We start from the raw sequence: 15068 nt of genomic DNA, 5'->3' as shown, positions 1-15068 counted from the left end.
AGAAACTCCAGTAAACTCTAGACATTTAACTCTGAGAACCTAAGATTTAAGTCTTTCTGTGACTTAAATAGTCTGTGTGTCCTTTATCTGACATAAAACACAAACGATACAGATGCATAACATTCCATACCTGACAAATAGGCATGCATCCAGGCAATGACTTTGGACAGTGTGAATATTCTCAAGACATATTTTAAATTAGGGACAAATAATGAAATTCTCCATTGATTAGATCCTGTGGAACTATTTCATATTAGGTGTGCTCTATGTGTAAGCCCTGGAAGAGTTGGGGACTTGCCCCATCTTCATGGTGAAATGGATGGACTAAAGGTGAGATGTTAAGCAAAATAAGCTATGACGAGGTAAGGAGAGCATTTTATCACATGTTAGAAGCTGGAAGATGCTCTCAATGAGTAAAGATCAGAATAGGAGTTATCAGGAAATGGGGTTGGGGGTGGTGAGAATGAGACCAAGTCAAGACGACTAAGGATACAGAGCAACTGGGAAAGACTAACTTGCCGTGTGCTGTGGCAGAGTAGAGACAGCTGAGAATATTTAACTGCAGACTTCAACGTAGAAACAGTGCTGGTAGGGAGGCTTCCAAATGTTGCCAATACAGCCAAATGGTGACAGATGCAGATAACAGAAGTCTGTCATCACACATCGTACCACAAGTACCGAAATGCCTCTTTATCTTGTAAATACATACAGTGATCACATGTCAATTAAAAAACTACCTTTAAAACTGAGGACCTCTGACTTATTTTAATAATCAGTTTAGACATTTCCCTAAATATCACATGTTACATTTCCACATTGTCCTTTAGATTCTTGTGCACCTGGCCAGCACACGGGAAGCAAGTCTACAAGAACAACATTCAGTTCTGCCAGCCAAGCCTGGCTTTCCATCTCAGCTGACATGATGGATAAGCCATAGGAACCCATCTTTCTGCATGTGTCTCCCTGGCCTTTCAATTGCTGAGGGAAACCACAAGACATTAGTGTGGCCAAAAGTATTCCTCTAAGCACATGTCTAGGCAAGAGTCCATTCAAGAATTCAACCTTAGTCTGTTTACTTATATTTTATTTCCCATGTTTTGTTCTGTTGGTTGATCTCACTCTCATGACAATGAATATAGTGTACACAAGCCCGAATACCAGGTAGTCTGAGGCAGTGTGCAAGTCTCCGGCACAGCTGCGATACTGGAGAGAAATCTCTAGTGTCCACCTTTTTCTTAACAATATGTTACATCCATTCTAAATAAAGAACTAGACTGCTGGGGGACGTGGACTGTAGCTTGGTGGTAGAACGCTGTTTGCGTATTTGAGGCCCTGGGTTCCAGTTCCAGTGCCATAATAAATAGATTAGTGAGCAAATAAAGTTTCTTTGGCTTCTATCACTGAGGTCTTGGGAACTGTGATTCTGGGACAGCAGTGGTGTTTGGATGCATTTGCTTTAGGAGGTACTGGAAGAGAAAAAGCCTCACTGGGTAACAGCAGTCTCTGGTGTCAGAACCCGGGTGCTAGCTCTGCACTTGTATATTGCATGAACTCAAGGAGATTAGTGAAATAGTCTGTGTATCAGTTTTGTCATTTAACAGTGGCATGTTGTAAATTTCTCAGGGAGAGAGCTGTAGCAAGCCTGGCAGAGGGTGGACACTAAGTTAGGAAATAACTATTCTCAGGATAAATATCAGTATATTGGGACTGCAAGATGGCTCATTAGGTAAGGATGCTTGCCACTGAGCCAGCCAACATAAGTTTGACCCCTGAAGCCCCTATGGTAAAAGGAGACTGAATTCCACAAGTTGTCCTCTGACTCCCACACGTGTGCCATCATGAGCCCACACACAGTAAGGAAGTAAACAGCTGTGAGAAGGCTGGCATACAGAGCATCTTTTACAATAGCTCGTTTCTGTTTTATTAGTGTGGAGATGCTTCTCAACTGCAGCTGGGATGTTCCTGTTGGAGTCTAAGCCAGACCACACCCTTACCTGCTCACCTTTCTAAACTCTCCAGCTCATTCAGAGAAGAAAGCCGCAGGCTTCACAAGGACGTGGAGACAGATGGACCATTCTTCCCACTTTATCCCTCCTCCTTTATTACCATCCCAGTTCCCCGTGTAAATTTTCATTCTCTCTCTACCCACTTCACAATTAATGTACATATTTTGTCTTCTTCCCCCACTTTGCTATATGCACAAATCACTCCTGATTTATGCCTGTTGTCTACCCATAGGCAATTATTAATCACGTCTCCTGATTTAGACAAGGAAGTCACGTGGTCATCCTCTGTTAGGCTTCTGTGGTCTGCCTCTCTCCCTTCTGTCCCTGTCACCTCGCTACCGCTCTGTCCCTCCCACTAAGCCATCATGGCTGTCTTGTTTTCTTTCAACTTTTAGCAGCAATCTTGTTATAGGGCCTTTGAACCCACTGCTTCCGGCACCGGGAATACTTTTGCCTTAAATAGTCAGCAAAGTTTGTTTCTCCACTTCTCCCCCCATCTCTCCCCCTTTCTCTTCCTTTACTTTCTTTTTCTTTTTTTGAGACAGGGTCTTAAAGTGGTTCACAATGACCTTGAATTCTGTATGTAGTTGAGAAAGACCTTAAATCCCAAAGCCTCCTGCCTTTGCCTCCCAAGTGCTGAGATTACAGGTGTGTGCCTTCACAGTTTTTATTTAATTTTTTATTTAAAAGTATTTTTAAATTTAAATATATTTTGATAGTTTTCTTACCCTCCTCCAAGTTCTTCTAAATCCTTGTCTCCTTTTTATCCATCCAACTTCAAGTGCTTTCTCAAAAAACAAACAAACAATCCCCCCAAACCAACAAAACAGGGAAAAGCCAAGCCAAAACCCACAATATAACATAATGTCCAAAACCTAGAAAACAAAATACAACACCCCAAAAGAAGCAAACTTTGAGTATATCAGCCAAAGACTTCACTGAGTTACAGCCTCAATTCCCCATGTAAGTTTATGATCAATTGTAACTTATTTTGAGGTCCCTTCCTCTACCTACTTTATAGTTAATATATTTCTTCTTTTCTCATTTTATTATTCTCAGCATTTTTCTACATACAATGCTTATTTATCTTCCTTTTGCCTGTTGTTCTTTCCTGTTTAAGCTCCACAAAGGTGAAAGTGTCTATGAGTTTTGTTTACTATTACTTTCCCAATGTTTTTATGAAGAAATGAAGAAAACTTAGGAAATAAAGTCCTAATGAAACTCAGTAATCAAATGGTTAAATATTTGCTATCTCGTTGGCTTGTGAATACAAAGCTGAGTTAATTGGATTCCTGTTTTGTTTAAATTGTCCCTTCTCCACTCAGGTTTTTATGCCTACAGTGTTTTGCCCGCATGCATGTCTGTGCATCAGGTGCTACCAGGTGCCCAAGGAGAACGGAAAAGGACCTAGGTTCCCTGAACTGGAGTTTCAGACAGTCGTGAACTGCCATGTGGGTGTTGGGAATCAAAACCAGGTCTTTAGAAAGAGCCATCATTACTTTTAACCACTGAGCCATCTCTGCAGCCTCAAGTCCTGAATTTGAACAAGAGTTATGAAAAGTTTAAAATTTGCTTCCACTATTCATAGTAGTCTAAGAAAAATTGTTTTAAAATTTTAAAACCATTTTAACTTTCACTTAAAAAAAGTGAAAGAGGAATTTGGAGTCTAAATTTGCACTAATATATGTGTAACTGATAGTAACTTTCTGGGGGTGAGTCTGGCTCAGGATCCTGAGGTCAAAGAACTCAAACGCTCCGCATTTAAATGAAAAATGTTGATGTAGAAACTTAGATACAAGGCTATCCACAATTTACCCTGAATGACACTTTCAGCTTCACCATCGTGCAGTTAGCTTCACGGTGCAGAAGTTTCTCTGGAACAACTGGCCCCAGTTAAAAGCAAAAGTGCAGATGCAGGAGGTCATCACCCTCCCTCCCAAGAGAGCATGGCCACTGCAGGGAGGCAGCCTTTGCATCCCAGCAGGGTGTCCCAAAGCCACCTGCCATGCTAGCCTGACATCAGCTGGAGGGCTCCCCTGACTTTGCACAGCCCACACTAACTGCATCATCTTCTGCAACTCGCAAGCTTACACTAGAAAACCACGTCAGAGTCATCTGTTTTTATCAGCCAGAATACTGGAATCAAGCCAACACGCATACGCATGCACAAATGCATGCAGACACGCATGCATGAAGGCACGCACGCACACACACGCACACACACATGTACATTCTATGAAAATTATTTTCTAAACTGGTTTCACATGTTCATTTTATGTTCAGTATGGAATAAAGCAAACTCTGGTGAGGAAGTGAACTCTTTGACGGAGGAATCCATCAGCCACGACTCCATTTACCTCTCAGCACCTCCCCAACAATAATGGAAACCATCTTCCCCTCCTTGGCCAGGGGAAGAGTCCTGCAGTTAACGATAGTTTCCATCCCCCATAACTGAAGTGGGGAACACTGTGCTGTAAGGCAGATGCCAAGGGTCAGCACAGCAGACCCACATGAGAATAATTACATAACACGACCATGAGAGAAAGCAATAAGGTTCCCAGACACAGGAAATGAGCAGTCAGAAGGGAGGGAGGAAAACCTGGATAGGGTTCTGAAGTCTGTCCAGACAGCAACTTCCTAACAACAAACAGAAAACTGGCTAATAAATTATCACTCTGTCATTTCATCTGTATATTTATTCTTAAGCCATTTAGATGGATTTTTGCAATGAACATGTCTTCACAATGCCAGAAATGTAACTCATTTCTTATTCTCTGAAAAGTAAATGAAATTTTTATAATATGAATGTTCATTTCACTATTCTAAATCACTTGTAGGTTTAAATATAGTTATCTAAATCACATCATAAATAAGTTTAAAACTGCGTATTGCATGGTAATTTTGGAAAGACTTTTTGTCTGGTTGTATATTCCCAAAGAGAGAGGAAATTATATAGCATAATCCTGAGCCATAGGGAAAAAATTCTTGGCCTCCAGAAACACATGGATGGAGTCTATTCAGTCACAGTCTGGTGTTCTGTTTCTCTCAAGTTTTTTTTCAGTTTTATGAGCCCCCAAGTCATTCTGATTTGTGAGGGGCTAGAGGAGTAGAAAGTCAATAAATTGAGCAAGAAAGTCAATAAATCAAGTCTGCTTTTAGGTCTGGGAGAAAAACAGTCTAATAGAGTTAACTACAATGCTTTTTTTTTTTTTTTAAAAAAACCTCATTCATCAAGTATTTTAAGGTAGGCATAGGAGAGGCAATGAGACAAGGGAATGATGGCAACTTGCCTCAAGGAACTTGCAGGCAAGCCAATAGATTGGCAAATACAATGGAGCATGTGTTAAATGTTCTCATAGGGTTAATGGGGGGATGTCCCGGGAGCACATGGGGAGGCAGTAAACCTAGTCTGGGTCATGAATAGCTGCTAGGCAGAAAGATGCTAGGCTGAGTTCCGGAACACAGAGTGTAATAAGCCCTGAAGAGACATGAGGGGAAATTATTTGAAGAGGATAAACCATCTTGAGATTGTGGATAGGTCAGGTAGCTGGAGTAGACAGAAGCCTAAAGAGACAGGCACTGGAGAGAGAGCGTGTATGGCTGGAATATAGGGCACCAGCAAGGAGCACAGATCTGCACCAAAGGAATCGGCTTTCTCTATTAAAGTTTGGGGGCAATTTCTGCAGTTAACTTCATGCTTATAACACGGCTACTGGTATGAATGAAAAAGGTATGCTTCTCTCTGTGGAAGATGCAGTAGGGGCAGTGTGAATACCACATATGGAATTCAATAGGTAGTTTAATTTGGAAAATAGGATGTGTAGACAACAGGCTCTGAGACTATAAATAAAAATCCTGTGGTTAAATCATCATCATCATTGTCTCAGTTTCATCACCATCATCATCTGAAGTTCTCAGAAAAATCAATTATGGGGACTAGAGAGATGGCTCAACAGGTAAGAGCACTGGGTGCTCCTCCAGAGGAGCCAAGTTCAATTCCCAGCACCCACATGGCAGCTCACAACTGTCTCTAATCCAGCTCCAAGTGATTTGACATTATCACACAGATATACAGGGAGGCAGAACACCAATGCACATAAAATAAAAATAAATAAATAATTTTTAAAAAGAAAAAAAATCAATTTGAAGTTAATTTCAACAGTCAAGGAGCATGTCAAATCAGAATAAGCGGTACCGAGCTTCTCGTGTTATCCAACACCTCTGTTTGAGGTAGTTGGTGTAGAAGTCATGGCAGCTTATTTCTGAGATCCAAACTGTCTCTGCGATTGGCTGTGTCATGAAATGACATTTGTAACCGCTGCCCTCAAAAAGAGTACAAGATGCCAGAGACTGAGTGAATATGGAGAGTCATTGGCCTTAGGTAAAAGCTTTTTGTTGCCACCCTGCTCAGATCCTCTGCCAGCAAGAGGCTCTGGGAGCGCTGGCTTCCCATTGCAAAACACTCTTGATGATTTCATACAAACTTGGTTGCTGCTCCCAGTAAGGGGTGGTTACCTAAAGTAGGCCAGAATCAGTCGTTGCCAGTCACTATACAGAATCTGTGATTCTCACGAACCTACTTCTCGCTCTGCGCTAAGTGGAGGCATTATTCACCTACTGTGCTCCCACAGTCTGAGCTTGTCACTGCCAGAGGACCTGTGCCACAAGCTCAGCTCTTCGCCTCTCCGCACGAGCCTAACTCCCATTTGTTTCACCCTGTTTCTCTCATACATATGTTTTCTCTCATTCTTATTTCTGCTTAAAAGGCAAGGCGCAGTGGCTTATGGGAACATCTGTGTGAACATCTGGGTATTATCCTGAAACTACATGCTGCAAAGCTTTGGCCCACCCACAAACCTCACTTCTGAGGTCTCTACTTTATTGCAAAGCATAGCTCATAACCTGGCAGGCAATACTACCTGATATAAATATAAATTCCTAAATCATTAAAGAATAAAAATTATAACGTTCTATGTATCTAACCAATATGCTAACTGGGGATTAGTTTTGATGGTATTTGCATTGTGTTGCCATTGTAGCATGCAAATGCTTTGTGAACATAATAATATTCTTGGCCAAATTTTGTATTTCTTGAATACGGGATATTAGAGAATGCATTTTTCTGGCAAATTGAATCCATCTCTAGTGTATCCAGTACAGGCTGCAAGCTTGGGCATAGGAAAGATCATGCAAGCTCTTTCTTTTCCTCTCCCTTTTTATTGATTAGTCTTCTTTTGCAATTGTGATATTATCTGCTTTTTGAGCAACTAAAAATTAGAGTTGTCCTTGATCAGGTGTGCCACAGCTGTCCCTCGGCACCACCACTTGCAAGGCCTTGGTGTCTGAGACCCCAGAAGCAACTGGTACTCGTCTGTGCTCTGTGCCCCATCTGCTGTGCATTGTTAGATTGTGTGATTTTGTCTTGTCACCCGTGTGAGGGTGTGCATGGAAGCAAAGTCTGGAGCCATTTCTCTTCGTTTTTGGATTAATTTCTTCCTAGCGCCACACATACACTCCAGAGCTAACCCAGTTTTTGATTTAAGGTCTTCAGAAGACCTTAAATCAAAAGTCTTTAACTTAAGACTTAAAATGTCTTAAGTTGCTTTAAGGACAGCAACTATTTGGGGTCAAGGTCACTGGCACACATGCCTAGAGACCATGGAAAGTTACTAAGACCCCGCTACATGGCTAATGACGGATGGGAAACAGTTCAGCTATGTGTGACACTTGCTTTCCATGAGCCGTTCTACGGGAATCCTGTACAACCCCTTCCTAAATGAGAGAAAAGAGACACAGCGTTAACAGGCAGAATGCCAGCCATGGTGGTCTCTCTTTCTGGTGACATCGCCGCATGTGACTGAGCTGCCGCCGACTTAGCGGCCCTAAGATGCCGTCTGCACATTGCCCGCTTCTGCAAATGGACTCTCACCCAAGACACCTTAGGCTGAGTCTGTAGGTGGCGTGGTTGCAGTGACCGGGGCAGAACAGAGTTTCAGATCACATGTTGAGATAAAATTTTTAGAGGGCCTATTTCACAGGTGAATTCGTCACAGAAAACTTATGATCCCCCATCTGACTAAGACTCAACCAAAGGTAACCAACCTATTTCTAACCCATCTATTCTCATGTACAAGTGAGACCAAACAGTAGTTAAGTGCCACTAATAGAAGTGGGTCTTTTTGACAACAAGAATATTTTTTTTAAAAAAAACAAAGATTCATTTATTTATTATTATTATTTTTTTGTGTGTGTGCATGAATTTATGTGCGTGCAGAAACCTGGATTTCTGGAACTGGAACTGGAGCTGCAGGTGCTTGTGAAGTGCAGTGTCAGTGCTGGTACAAGCCCAGGTCCTCTGCGAGAGCAGTCAGTGCTATGACCGGTGACCCACCTTTCCAGCCTAAGAGCTAAAGCCTCATGTCAAGCAATAGGCTCCGATAAGCGTCGATGCCCGAGGACGACTGTGATCCCAGCTATATCATCTGTCTGCCAAAGAAACAGCTTCTGATCCATCACATGGGGAATGCTGGGTGGAGGAAAGTCATAAGGCTATGACAATACCGTGTTTGGATCAGAGGGACACTGAGGCCAGGTGCCACCCTCCCTGGGTACCTGTCCAGATGCTTTTGTCCTGGGTGTGCAGAGTGGCCGAGGCAGCTGGGCTTGGCTGTACATTATGTCTGGTGAAGCAGATTTTGGGGTAAATGGTTTTGAGCCTGTGCATCCTGGATGAAGACATGCATTGATCCTCCCATGTATGTGTGGCTTCTACTTGAAATATGTGTAGTGAAACTCAAGTTCTAAGAACACTTGACCCATTTTTATGTAGCAGTGTTTTTAAAGATTCCTACAACTTAAAAAAATTCTTTGTTTAATGAAAAATGGACGGTGAGTTTAAAAAAAATATCCGCTGTGACTGCTAAACAGAATAGTAAGAGTGATGGAAAACTTCTTGTGGTGTGTGTGTGTGTGTGTTTATGTGTGTGTGTATGTGTTTTTATGTGTGTGTGTATGTGTGTGTAAGTGTGTGTATGTTTATGTGTGTGTATGTGTGTGTGTATCTGTGTGTGTATGTGTACTGCATGCATGCAAGTGTGCGAGCTGGTGAGCTGACCCATTCAGATACATGTGGAGGTCAAAGGTTAATGCCAGGTTGTCTTCTTCAGTTGGAAACTAACTTTTTGAGACAGGAAGCTTTCACTGGACTTTGCTCTCTTTGCTTGGCCGGCTGCCCATCAAGCGGCCAGGATCCATCCGTGTCCACCACGCAGAGCTGGGGTTATAGACATGTACTGCCACTCCTGGCTCTTCACTCAGGTGCTGGGATTTGAACACAGGTCCTCATACTTGGCCCACTGAACCACATCCCCTGCCCTGAAACTCATCTACTTAGAGTCTAGAAGATTGGTCAGCTCTTCTACTTCCAACATAATTATCCCAGTGACGAGGGCGATGGAAAGAGTTCATGCATTCATGCTTTTAGAGGAATCTGTAGTTACTTTCTGGGCACCTAAATTCAGTGATTAAGTGAGATGGACAGGAGCTGACATTGTGAACCAGATGTGGCTAGAGGATCCAAGTCTGAGACAGGTGAGAGCTGAATGCCTTGGGGTGAACAGGCAGGAGGCAGCGAGGGAGAGAGGAACAGGGCCTGACCTCACTCCCCGACTAGCCTGGGTAGAATTCAGGGGAACAGCAGAGGTCATGCGCTTCTGACCCAGGGAAGAGTATGACAGAACAGCATGGAGAGAACATCATCGCTGGGGCCTTAAGCGCACAGCAATGCTGTTTCCTTTCCGCAAAAGAGGACTGGGTAATTATCTAAATACTTAATGTTTAAATATTTCAAAAGATTTAATTTCTGAAACTCATATTGGTCCACTGATTCATATTGCACTTAAAAAACAGGAATCAAACAGCTACAGTCATGTGATATGAAAGCACCATGACCAAACTGTCCACATTACTTCAAATTATATAACAAGGTGCATCAATCATGAAAGTCACCAAAGTGAAGAACCACGAGTCGGACATGGATGTGTCTGTCAATCTAATGCTACGTGAACGCAACGTAGATTGTATTTGAATTTCTATAATGGTCAGAACACTCTCAACTAATGTGACTCACTGTCCTGTGGAAATGGAGCTTAATGTGCTGGTTGGCAGGAGCAGCTCAAGACAAGCAGCCCCCACCCTGCCCCCTGCCCCCTGCTCCCCTGCTCCCCTGCAGCTTCCTCTATTGGTTTGCACAGAGTTGCACAGGGCATGCTTCAGACAGAACAGAAGCAGGGAGTAAGTTCAGAGATGTTAATCATTCTCTGGAATAAAGATAAACTAGGCAGCTAGTGTCTCCACACAGATAATCAGGACTTCATAGCAATACTCACCAACAATCAACTCAGACTAAAGAGTCAAATTTTGACCAAAAGTCATGACAAACTTTTAAAATCTGTCATTGGAGATTATCACTAGAAGTACTCTTGACAACTCATAAATGGAAAATTAAAAACTTTTTAAGAGAAAAAAAGTAAATTTTGAAGCATGTACTAAACATTTAAACTAATTATGTATTTTTAACCTTGCTTCATAGTTTAGTTCCAAAATTCTGTTTTTGTGTTCAAATTGATATCACATGCATTCAAACTTATTCTGAGCAAAGAAAGAGTATGTAATTTTTTGATTATTCATTGTCTTAATTTCTCTACTTTTCCAAATAATACATGGTACAATTTTGAAAGATCTTTACCATTCAAAAAATTATCAGCTGTCTGTAGTGGCACAAACCTTCAATCCCAGCACACAGGAAGCAGAGACAGGAGGATCTCAGTGAGTTTAAGGCCAGCCTGGTCTACATAGGGAGCTCCAGGACATCTCAGGCTAAACAGAGAAAGCCTGCTAAAGAAGAAAACAACAACAAAACATTTCTTCCGTCTTTTGTCCTCAAACACTGGTGTTTGTGACATTGTCATGAGTTTTCACTGGATAAGCACATCTACCAGAAACAGGGAGGAGACTCCAGGCTGCCCTGATACTCATAATTCAATTGGCAAAGCAGTTTAAAGTAATATTTCAGAATGGTATCACTGAAAACAGTGGTTCTTAACCTTCATAATGTGTGACCCTTTAATACAGTCCCTCATGTTGTGATGACCCCCCCAGCCATGAAATTATGCTTTTGCTACTTCATAACTGTAATTTTGCTACTGTTGTGAATCATAATGTAAATATCTAATATGTAGGACACCTGATTATGTAACTCCCAAAGGGGTCACGACCCACAGGTTGAGAACCACTGACCTAGACTAATTTATTTCTGTGGCAGAGGAGGAGGAAAAGGAATAAGAGGAAGCAGAGAGAAGGAAGAAGAAGATGGGGAGGAGGCTGACTTCACATTAGAGGAGGTGGGGAAGAAAAGGAAGGGGAGAAAGAGGAGAGGAGAAAAGGGAAGGAGAAGGAGGAGGGGGAGGGGAAGGAGGGGGGAGGAGGAGGGGAAGGAGCCGGGAGAAAGAAAGCCTGGGGAAAGCAATTTCCTTGGGTTTAGGGTGAAGGCATCTCTGAAAGTGCAGCACACATATGCCATTTTCCTTTGACTTTTACTGATTTTTTTTTTTTAGCATTCCCTTCTCACAAAGACTGCAGCAAATATGAAATATCCTGCTTCTTTCGGTTTTAGTTTATTTTGCTTAAATAGTCTCTAAGGCAGGGAAGTCACCACAATGTTTAGACACATATCTTCCCCAGATGAAGCTGCAACTTATCTTGTTATCTTTGGACCCCTGTTGCCTAGCTCAGGGGCGGGAACATGGGACAGCTGAAGAGGGAAGGAGCAAACAGTCCAGGGTGAGTGGTTTTAGTTAGTGAATCTGTCCCGGCCTTCTACTGATGGGTCTCATAATCTTCAAGTCACCAGACAGTGAGGGAAGCCAGCAAGCCCTTCACCTTCAACCATCCACCCAGGCCCCCAGACTAAAATAGAAACTTTCCACTTGGATCTCTGCTGTGGTTTCTATTCTGAACAGCATCCCACCGAAAGATAACCAAGATTGAATATAAATTTAACTTTATGTTCTTTGGGAACTCGGTACGTCTTGCCCTAAAAACTCAAAAATCTTCCAGTCATTGACTGCTCCAAGATCTCCTGTGGAGCCAGAAAACTGAGCACTGGCATGGGAACTCACTTCATGCCGTAGACACATCTCAAAGGTCATCCTTGAAATACTGGTTTGCCAACAGATAAGTTAGAAAACAGTCTAATATATAACAATAACAATCTTAAACCGTCAATGGGCTGTAAGACTACAGAGCAGGCATCAGAGGTCAGCAAAGTCCACAGGAGTTTCCTACCTTAAACACATTGATGGGGAGATCAATGACGACGTAGATCAGGTCTCCTAGGGCCAGGCTGGCTATGAGTGCATTGGGGCCATTCCTCATGCACTTATTCTGGTAAATGATCCTAAGCAGGGTTGCGTTCCCCACCATTCCCACGATGAAGATGGTGCAGGATATCACAGTGTTAATGTATTTGAAAGCTGTCGTGATTTTAGTCTGCTGTGGGCAATAGCTACGCACTGAGCCATTGCTGGGCAGGGCCAAATTCGTAGGCCGATGAGTGGTTCCCAGGAAGCTCAGCTCTGTCCCCGGATAAGGGGTGAAGTCCCCCGCTTGACTGCTTAGGTTCGTGCTGTGTCTCTCAGGATTGTCACTGATTACTCCTCCCACCAGGGCTAGCCAAAGGGATGTCGTGAGGCAAAAAGTATCCATCTTAGTGTGGATTTGAAAAAAAAGTCCTAAGTTGTTTTTACACCTTTCTTCACCTGGAAGAAAAAAAAATAGGAAAAATTCTTATTATTATTTGCTACAGAATCTATCAGCCCCCAAAGGCAATGACTAATTTAATGAAAATGTAAGTCATATTTGGTAATTGGATATGATATATCTATTTCAGCCTATCCATGGCAGATCAAAATAGAAAAGACCAAAGATCTATTACAGCAGGAAATGACCCCTCTCGCCCCCCGCCCCCCCCCCCCGCTCGCCCCCCCCCCCCCCCCGTCTGAGATCCAGCTCCAGCTCTTTCTCCATCCAGACCATAATACAAATAAAGATATTTGTTTCCCTCAACAACAACAGGCTTTTCTCTTCATTTGATCTAAGAAGAACCTGAATCTTCCAAAAGTGAGACAGAAACATTTTTGGTAAAAGAGGAACAGTTGCTCCGTATTGAGGCACAAAAGACAAGAATCTAATTCTGTGACTTAAATTTCAGTATCCCCCAGTGGGCGTTGTTTTGCACATGGCAGGAACGAGCAGGGCCACAGTGTAGTCTAGAGCGTTGTTAAAGCCAGACGTCTGCTCGGCGCCATGAGTACATCTAACAATTCAGGTTTTAAGGAACCGTGGAATAAAGTCGGGGCTGCAGGAGCAGCGCTGGCTGCGCACGCTCACACCTCCTGCAGCGCTGGCTGCTCACGCTCACACCTCCTGCAGCGCTGGCTGCACACACACCTCCTGCAGCGCTTGCTGTGCATGCTCACACCTCCTGCAGCGCTGGCTGCGCACGCTCACACCTCCTGCAGCGCTGGCTGTGCACGCTCACACCTCCTGCAGCACTGGCTGCGCACGCTCACACCTCCTGCAGCGCTGGCTGTGCACGCTCACACCTCCTGCAGCGCTGGCTGCGCACGCTCACACCTCCTGCAGCGCTGGCTGCGCACACTCACACCTGCCTATATCCAACAGCTCAGAAAGGAGGAAAACGTGACTGATGAAAAGATTTAGTTTGAAACCCTTGACCATGAATGTGCAAAAATCCACATATTTTAGCACACTCCCCTTTCTATGTGCCTCAGCAACCACCACGTTACCCGTCAGTGGGCACCATGTGAGTGACAGGCTTCCCCAGGATGGTGCACTGTTTGGTTTGCCAAGGGCTAGCGAGCTTTATACGATCCTGCAAGCATCCTATGTAGCTAGGTTTGCGAAGATGTCACATGCTGCTGCTATCTAGTCCATGAAGTCATACACAGGACAGGGAGGCAGAAAAGAAAGCCCAGGAGCTCACGGAGGTCACCCATGGTGGCAAATTCACAATTCAAGGGTTTCAAACTAAATCTTTTCCTCAGTCATTTCTCCCCCCTTTTGAGTTCATCTGACTCCAAGTCTGAACTTTACCCACGAGGCCTTCCCGTCTCGTTTGCATGCTTTATTTGTGTCTACAGCATACTGAAGATGTCTCCAGAGTTTAGATGAGGCAGCAGCCTGGGAGGGAGGTCAGGTGTTATCAAAAGACTGTTCTGTCACCTGCAAAAAGCACACGGTCCCTGTTGCCCAGTAATCTAGGTTTCTCCTCTAGCACTAAAGAAAAGACACTAGAAACCCAAGGATGGCTGGTGGTGAGAAGCTAGCAATCAAAGGCAAATAGCTCCTTCTCTTCCAGCGTTCTGTCTTTTTTTATTATTATTATTAATCTGTACATGAAGACCGTAGCTTCCTTTATGGGCAGTGGTATGTATCGAAGGCACACACCGCTAATCCTAAATTTTAAGATTCACATTCTTTTTCTGGACTCTGCTCAAGGCTGTAGCTGACTACTTTTATGAAGTTTGGTAGCTGTCGTGGGGCATCACTAAGTTGAGGCTTAGTCGTTATGTGGACAAAGCAAGACATATTGACTGGTACAGGAGGTGTGAGGCCAGCCGAGCGCCATGGCCAGCCGAGCGCCATGGCCAGCCGAGCTTCCGGAAGCAACAACAGTGTTTTACACATCGCACCTGGCAGATGCCATCTGTTTCTTGGATTTGCTTTTCCAGTAGAGCAGATAGAAGAACATCTGCCAACATCTTCACTTCCCTTGAGAGAAACGGGCCGTGAGGACAGAGTGGCAGGACAGCCATCCCGTCTCATAACTGAGTTGTAGGATTCCACGTGCTGCTATGATTTCAAAGTGAGGAACCTGCCACCATCCTGTCGCCCCGTTACTTCTGCTCACCCTGAATTATAACTCATTTACAGACTTCCTCTCCTGTCTCTTACAGAACAGTCTCTGGCCGACTCATTAGT

The 15068-nt window shown here is 43.5% G+C and overlaps 1 protein-coding gene across 2 annotated transcripts in view; it reads right to left on the bottom strand.

Moving 5' to 3' along the window:
• The window catches only part of Ednra (endothelin receptor type A), a 60280-nt gene that overhangs the window by 42723 nt on the left and 2489 nt on the right, over positions 1 to 15068 (bottom strand). For both annotated transcript variants that reach the window (XM_048450284.3, XM_048450283.3), the window contains exon 2: positions 12351 to 12823. In XM_048450284.3, coding sequence (XP_048306241.1) covers positions 12351 to 12770 — 420 coding nt within the window. In that variant the 5' untranslated portion in view covers positions 12771 to 12823. The remainder of the gene's footprint in view (positions 1 to 12350; positions 12824 to 15068) is intronic.

Source organism: Myodes glareolus, chromosome 22 (genome assembly GCF_982192425.1).
Source record: "Myodes glareolus chromosome 22, mMyoGla1.1, whole genome shotgun sequence".
Classification (NCBI taxonomy): Eukaryota; Metazoa; Chordata; class Mammalia; order Rodentia; family Cricetidae; genus Myodes; species Myodes glareolus.
This window is presented reverse-complemented; position numbering and strand designations above follow the sequence as displayed.